Source organism: Lepus europaeus, chromosome 18 (genome assembly GCF_033115175.1).
Source record: "Lepus europaeus isolate LE1 chromosome 18, mLepTim1.pri, whole genome shotgun sequence".
NCBI lineage: Eukaryota > Metazoa > Chordata > Mammalia > Lagomorpha > Leporidae > Lepus > Lepus europaeus.
In genome coordinates this window covers 19,047,549-19,054,502 of record NC_084844.1, presented here as the reverse complement: position 1 = coordinate 19,054,502, position 6,954 = coordinate 19,047,549, and the positions used below count along the sequence as shown (strand labels likewise).

General features: G+C 60.5%; 1 protein-coding gene across 1 annotated transcript; it reads left to right on the top strand.

Annotated features, from left to right (window-relative positions):
* The first annotated feature begins 329 nt into the window (after positions 1-329).
* On the top strand, positions 330-5,843 carry ASB16 (ankyrin repeat and SOCS box containing 16). Its single transcript, XM_062175276.1, has 5 exons — positions 330-661; positions 2,608-2,875; positions 4,399-4,891; positions 5,234-5,347; positions 5,651-5,843. Exons 1-5 carry the CDS (start codon positions 361-363, stop codon positions 5,834-5,836), a joined length of 1,362 nt encoding a protein of 453 aa, XP_062031260.1. The 5' UTR covers positions 330-360; the 3' UTR covers positions 5,837-5,843.
* The last annotated feature ends 1,111 nt before the right edge of the window (positions 5,844-6,954 follow it).

The following is a 6,954-nucleotide window of genomic DNA, read 5'->3' as shown; positions in this document are numbered from 1 at the left end:
CAACAATGCGGAGGCTGGGCGAGCCTGGGCTCCCCAACCTGCCCGTCTCCATGGCCATGGCTCTCACCTCGGACCTCGCCGACCCAAGGGGCTCCCTCCGGAGAAGTGGGACGATGGGGACTCTGACGCCCAGGGCCGGCCTCTGCTCACCAGGCAAAGGATGTCAGCGGGGCAGGGGCTGGCCCAGCGCCTTCTCTGCACCCAGATCATGACTCTGGGCAAACTGTTTACCGGGCCAGCAAAGGGCCTATTTATAGCTTCAGCTGCTCCTCTCTGGGACTCACAGGAGAGGGGGGAGGGCGGCTCTCAGAGCAAGGGTGGTAGGCCCGGGTGCCTCTGCCCGACCCCTGGGCCCCCGCCATGGCAGGGGAGAGCTTCCCCTTCACCCCCTCCACGCTGCGCGCTCTCCGCCTGCAGCGGGAGTGGCTGGAATGGGAGGACCGGCGACGGGCTGCTGCCCAGCGGTGCCGCAGCCACAGGCACCCCTCAAGTCCCCGGGCCCGACTCACTAGGCCTCGCCGCTCCTGCCGAGACCCAGCCGTCCACAGTGTCCTGTTCTCCGGCGACCTGCAGCAGGTCCAAGCCCTGTTCCGCGACGAGGAGGCCGCCAACATGATCGTGGAGACTGCGAGCAACCAGCTGGCCTGGTCCAGCGAACAGGGTACGGGGCCACGGTGGGGGCAGGAGAGAGGGCCAAGGGAGTGGGGGCGCGGGGGGAGGGGGGGAGGCCCCAGGCCCTGGGCCCTCTGTGCAGGCCCCAGACTGCCCCCTGCCCCGTGCTGGCGCTGTGCTCAGCTGTCTTCCTAATCACGTTCTTTCAACATAGGTTTTAAAAGAACAATGGTGTATATGGATTCTATAGGAAGATATATCTTAATGCTGTTCTTCCCTTCTCTACCTATATTATATCTCCACATATAGGAATATTTTCCTTTCATGGAATAAAAGTATATCCCATATGCAGTTTCATAAACTGATTTTCTCATATATCACTTTTCCATGTCAATAACAAAATATTTTAAACAGGCACATAAATGGTACTCTGTAATGCTCACTGTGACTTACATAACTAGTCCCCGGGAGAATTGGGTTCCTTTTTTTGTCTTTGCTCTTCTAACTTTTAATTTTATTATTATTTTAAAAATGTATTTATTTGAAATGCAGAGTAACAGAGGGAGACAGAGAGATTGCTTGCCTGCTGGTTCACTCCCTAAATGGCTACAACAGCTGATCCAGGCTGAAGCCAGGAGCCTGGAACTGCATCTGTGTCTCCCACGTGGATGGCAGGGGTCCAAGCATTTGGGCCATCTTCCGCAGCTTTCCTCGGGCATTAGCAGGGAGCTGGACTGGGAGCAGAGCAGAACCTGCTCTCAGATACGGCACGCTGCTGTCACAGCGTGGCTTACCCGCGGAAGGCAGAATCCCCACCCCCTTTTGGTACAAAGTTATTTTAAGTAACGACGTGATGAACATCTTTATGCACTTGTGGTTCTGTACAAATGCCTTACTTGGGGTGTGCTCTGACTAGAGGGCTCATCCTTGTGCACCAAATAGCTCAACTAGGATGCCCACGGTCTAAAGACGGAAGAGAGAGGCAGGTGTTGTGGCAAAGGTGGGATGTCCGCTTCCCATCTCAGAATGCCTGGACGGCGTCCTGGCGACTCTGTGCCTCCAACCCAGCTTCCTGCTAATGCGGAAGAGGATGGCCGAGTCCTTGGGTCCCTGCCACCCCCATGGGGGACCTGGATGGAGTTTTGGCTCCTGGCATTTGTGGCCATTTCAGGAAGGAAGCAGTGGATGAAAGATCTCTCTCCCCCTCTGTCTGTCTCCCCCTCTCCCTCTGTCACTGCCTTTCAAATAAATACATAAATCAAAAAAATAAAATCCTCTAGCGAGCTCACAGCCACAGCAGGCCGTAGACTCCCGCCTGGCTCGGCAGATCAAGGCCGTGACTTCTCCCAGGACCTCCTGGGCTTGTCCTGCAGCACGCGTGTCATCTCCAAAGTGGAATTTGGCCTCGATGTCAATCCTGGTAGAAAACAAAGCCTGCTTCACCCGAGATTTGGAAGAACCATGGCGTTACCTCGCTGCCATGTAAACAACTCTGGTTTTTCTCTTAGGCCTTCGAACAAGCTCCTCATCATCCCCACCACTGGACTCCCTCACCGTCACATAACCAAACCCTGTCCTCATGCCATCCCCACGATTCTCCTCCTCCACCTCCCCCATACTCCAACCCAGCCCTCTCTGCCCCAGGAGAAGCCTAGGCGCACCTGTGCATAACCACCCCCCCACACCCAGAGCCAGGGCTGAACAAAAACACCACCGACTCCCGGAGCAGATCCCCCACCCCCCTCGTGGTTGGCCCTTGTGGTTTTCTAGGCCGGTTCATTTTCTCTGTGGCATACGCTCTGTTTGGTCACAGATTGACAAACTGTTCTAAAAGGCTGTTCCATTTATACTCCCGACTCAGGGCTTGAGTGAGGCCCTTTCCACGGTCACAGCCCAACCGAGAGGGGAGCCCAGTGTCCACTGCAGGCCAGCACCGCCACTGCCCACCTCGCCTCCCAGGCTCACCCCCTCCCCAACGTGACTTGCTTTCCTCAGGATTCTGGGTGTTAACCCCCAAGACCAAGCAGACGGCACCCCTCACCATCGCTGCGGCCCGAGGCTACACGGACTGCGCCCGCCACCTGATTCTGCAAGGGGCTGAGCTGGACGCCCGGGTCGGCGGCCGGGCTGCTTTGCATGAGGCCTGTGCCCGAGCCCAGCTCGACTGTGTGCGGCTCCTGCTGAACTTCGGCGCCAAGGCTAACGTGCTGTCCGAGGAGGGCACAGCCCCGCTGCACCTCTGCACGGCCCCCGAGTCCTTACAGTAGGTGCTCAGGGGCTGGGATGGTTTGGGGAGCGTGCACATGTGTGTGTGTGTGTGTCCAGCTCACACAGCCAAAGCACTGCACACGCTCGGAGACAGCCTCATTCTACAGACGAGAAAAATGAGGCTCAGAACGATTTAGTGACTTTCCCAAGGTCAACACTGCTAATCCTGGCAGCCAGAGCCTGGTGATTTGTAGGAGAGCCCCATTCCGGGTGCAGTCCGTGAGTCCCCATGAGTCCTCTGTAGCCAGTTGCTGGATGTTGGAAGGTGGGTGTCAGGAAAGACCTGGCGGCGTTTCCCAACCTCAGTGCGAGGAGCCCCTCCGCCCAGCCCTTCCTCTGCTGTGGTTTCCGGGGCCCCTGCATGATTTGCACTCAATCAGGTCAACAGGTGCAGCTGGCAGGTAAGGCTTGGGGGGCTCCTGGAAGACGCGCTGGGGCCCTCTCCCCACCAGGCCTAGCTCGGGGTTGGTGCTAGCCCCGGCTTGGGTTCTGGTGGGCACGTGGTGCGCTTTCCACCAACCTTGTCCTTTCCGGTAAGGTGACAGTGGCCGCGGCTGCAACTCTGCTGAGAGCGCGCGCCAGTGTCCCCCAGGTGCAATGTTGAAAACCAGGGAGGAGCCCCTGACCAGAAGCAAGGAAATGAATTCAGCAGTGTGTGGAAGACTGGCTGCTTCTCGATCCTGAGCCACTGAGCAGAGCCTGGCAGACCCGCGAGCCAGAGCTCTGGCCACTCTGGGGAAGGTGCCTGGTTACCGGGGCTCGTGGGGGCCCACGGGCCTGCTGTCCCGGCTTGTTCATTATAAATGACTGTTAGTGTCGGCTCATCATTATTAATTTAGCTCGCTGTCTTTGGCCTAGCCCACAGTAGGTAACGGGCATTTGCTGGAGCAGCTCTGCTCTACAATTTTTCTAGGAACCGAGTCTGCAAACCATATGCGCTCGCCAAACGTTTTCTGTTGGTTTGGTTCTGTGGGTTTTCTCCAGGGGAGCGTGGAGCAGGGAGGCCCCCTGGTGCTTCCCTCCACCTGAGTGAGCGTGGCTTGGTCTGGAAGAATGACATTTGAAGTTTGGGGACAGGAAGAAAATACCAGAGCTTCTATTTATTTGGGCTCATACATACTCCTAAATTTCCTACACTGGGTAATGTGCATTGGAAGGGATTTTCAAAAAAAATGTGCCATCAGAACGCTGGGAGGCCCCTGGCCTGGCGGAGGACCGAGGAGCGGGCAGGCGGGTGGGAGGGGCTGTGAGCTGAGTGCTGACTCTGGATCAGTACTGACAGACGTCCTGGGCTGCACAGGCTCCCACTGGCGCAGGTTTGTCATCTGAAAATTGAAGGTGCCCTCAGTGGCTTCCACGGGCCTCCCAGCTCTGCTGCCGTGGGGCTTCCGTGACCTGACAGCTGGCCCCCAGGCCGAGGGCTGCGAAGAAAGCAGAGGGAGCAGCAGGCTAAGGGGTTCCCCCGGCTTAGTCTTGGGCCCTCAAGATTTGCCCTGGTGCCCTGCGTCTTGTCCCCAGGTGTGCCAAGCTGCTGCTGGAGGCAGGAGCGACTGTGAACCTGGCGGCGCGGGAGACCGAGATGACGCCCCTGCACGTGGCCGCGGCGCGGGGTCTGGAGAAGCACGTGGCTCTCTACCTGGAGCGTGGCGCCGACGTGGGCCTGCGCACCAGCCAGGGCGAGACGGCGCTGAACGCCGCGTGCGCCGGCGCCGAGGGCCCGGGCAGCAGCAGGCAGCACGAGGCCGCCGCACGGCGCCTCCTGGAGGCCGGGGCGGACCCCAGGGCGGCCGGGCGCAAGCAGCACACGCCGCTGCACAACGCCTGTGCCAACGGCTGCGGGGGCCTGGCAGAGCTGCTGCTTCGCCACGGGGCCTGCGCGAGAGCCCCCAACGGAGCGGGCCACACACCCATGGACTGCGCGCTGCAGGCCGTACAGGATGCGCCCAACTGGGAACCCGAGGTCCTCTTCGCGGCGCTGCTGGACTACGGGGCCCAGCCTGTGCGCCCCGAGGTACACGCGGAGGGCCTGGGAAGGGAGGCTCCCACCGGGTGGGGCAGTCTGTGACTGGACGGGCCCTGCCCCTGGGGAAGCCAGGGGTCCGGAAGACTCACTCCCACCTTTAGGGGTCGGAGGGCTGCCCACGACTGGGGATGGGGAGATAGGGCTATGGTGGGGGGCGTCCAACAGGGGAAAGCTGCAGAATGGGGTCAGAGGTTGGAGCACACTCCAGGGCGGGGTGAGGGAAAGGCAGGAGACAGCCAGCCCTTAGCCCCAAATCAGGATGTGATGGGGACCCGGGCCTGCCTTGACTGGGAGAGGCAGGGTGCCCCGTGACCCCCGTTTCACTCCTAGATGCTGAAACACTGTGCCAACTTCCCTCGGGCCCTGGAAGTCCTGCTCAATGCTTACCCGTGCGTCCCGTCCTGTGACAGCTGGGTGAAGGCGGTGCTCCCGGAGCTCTGGCAGGTACGTCCACCCCAGGGGCAGGGCTCATCCTGGGGAGAGGAGGGGCAGGCCTGTCTCCCCAGGACCTGCTTCGTGGAGGGAAGAACAGGGGCCAGCAGGAAGCAGATGTGCAGAGGGAGACACTTGGGATCCAGGGCGCTTCCCCCGTGGTATCCCCCACGCTGCGCCAGCACCTCCCGAGTGGGTTTGGGCACAGACGTGGCCCACACACACTGCATGCCCAGGGCCCCTGCCAGGGTTGCCCCAGTGGAAGGACAGAGTTGAGGGTGTCGGGTCGCTGACCGTCTTTCCCCCCTGGCCCAGGAGCACGAAGCCTTCTACAGCTCGGCCCTGCGCATGGTGAACCAGCCGCGGCGGCTGCAGCACCTGGCCCGGCTGGCTGTGCGGGCCCAGCTTGGGGGCCACTGCCGCCAGGCTGCCTCCCGGCTCCCACTGCCGCCGCTCCTCAGAGACTACCTGCTGCTGCGAGTGGAGGGTCGCATCCAGTGAGCCCTGTGCCCGGACCACTGCCGCAGCTCTCGTCCCTGCCGCCACCCCCTACCCGCACTCCCGGGGCTGTGCAGTCCAGCCCACCGCTGTCTCTGCAGACTCAGCCTTCGCCCACCCCCTCCTGTGCTCCCGTGGGTGCCGCAAGCCGGGAGCCTGTGCCACTTCACCTCCTGCCCACATGTACCCGGCCAGCCCCCTAAAGAGGGACAGATCCCACCTCTCCCTGCATGGCTGTGCCCAACCTGCCATTCTCACTTCAAGGGAGGGCCCTGATGCATGCTGGGATGACCTTTGGGAATCACATCTCCAGTCATTCATCTCCTTCAGTGGCTCCCACCTCCAGCCCAAGTCAAAACCTGACAAGGGGAGGCCGGCAGAGCTGGGGCTCTGTCAGGTCCACTGGCTCACGGCCACCCTGGGGTGACCCAGCCCTCATAAACTGCTCACTGCTTGCTGGACCTGTCCTGCCCTTCTTTGCATCCAGAGTTTGCATGATTGTTCCCACTGCTTCTGGAACCTTCCCTGGTCAAGACCCATGTGACCCTCAAGCGTTAGTTCCAATACTGCTCTCTGTGCCTGCCCCCAGGCAGCCTGGGGCACTGCACTTGCTAAGTGCCTGTGTCTGCCTGGGCTAGGCTGGGGCAGGGACTGTACTCTTGGGACAGGCATTTCAGCACCTGCTTGCTGAGGGAGGAGTGCATGCCCCCCAGCCCTGTGAGAGGCATGGAGCCTTAAGACAGCGGTCACCACACCTGCTGGCCTCTGAGAGCCTGTGTCGGCACCAGCCACCAGCTGTCCTCCCTCCCTGTCTCATGTCCTATGGTCCCAGACTCAGAAGGACCACACTTGATCTTTAGGAGGAAGTTTTGCAAAGCAAGCCCAGCAAATAAACGGTTTGTGCACAGAACAAAGGCATGGATGTTGTTAGAGTTCAGTGTGATGGGGTTCCCGGCACTCCGTTCTGTGCTCTTGTGTGGTTTCCAAGGGTTTTGCACTGTACAACTGTTACTCGGGCTAGGAGACGGCTGGGAAGACCGGTGTGAGGCCCTGGCTGCGGGATCCTGGGCTCTCTGGGATCCAGAGTCCTCCCCCTGTGGAGATTCCCTTTCACCAGCACA

Bases quoted from the DNA above. Each gene is read 5' to 3' on its own strand.
- ASB16 (XM_062175276.1), top strand. From the start codon at position 361: ATGGCAGGGGAGAGCTTCCCCTTCACCCCCTCCACGCTGCGCGCTCTC. The intron at 2,876-4,398 runs GTAGGTGCTCAG...TCTTGTCCCCAG, and splicing joins ACGGCCCCCGAGTCCTTACA to GTGTGCCAAGCTGCTGCTGG. The intron at 4,892-5,233 runs GTACACGCGGAG...TTTCACTCCTAG, and splicing joins CCCAGCCTGTGCGCCCCGAG to ATGCTGAAACACTGTGCCAA.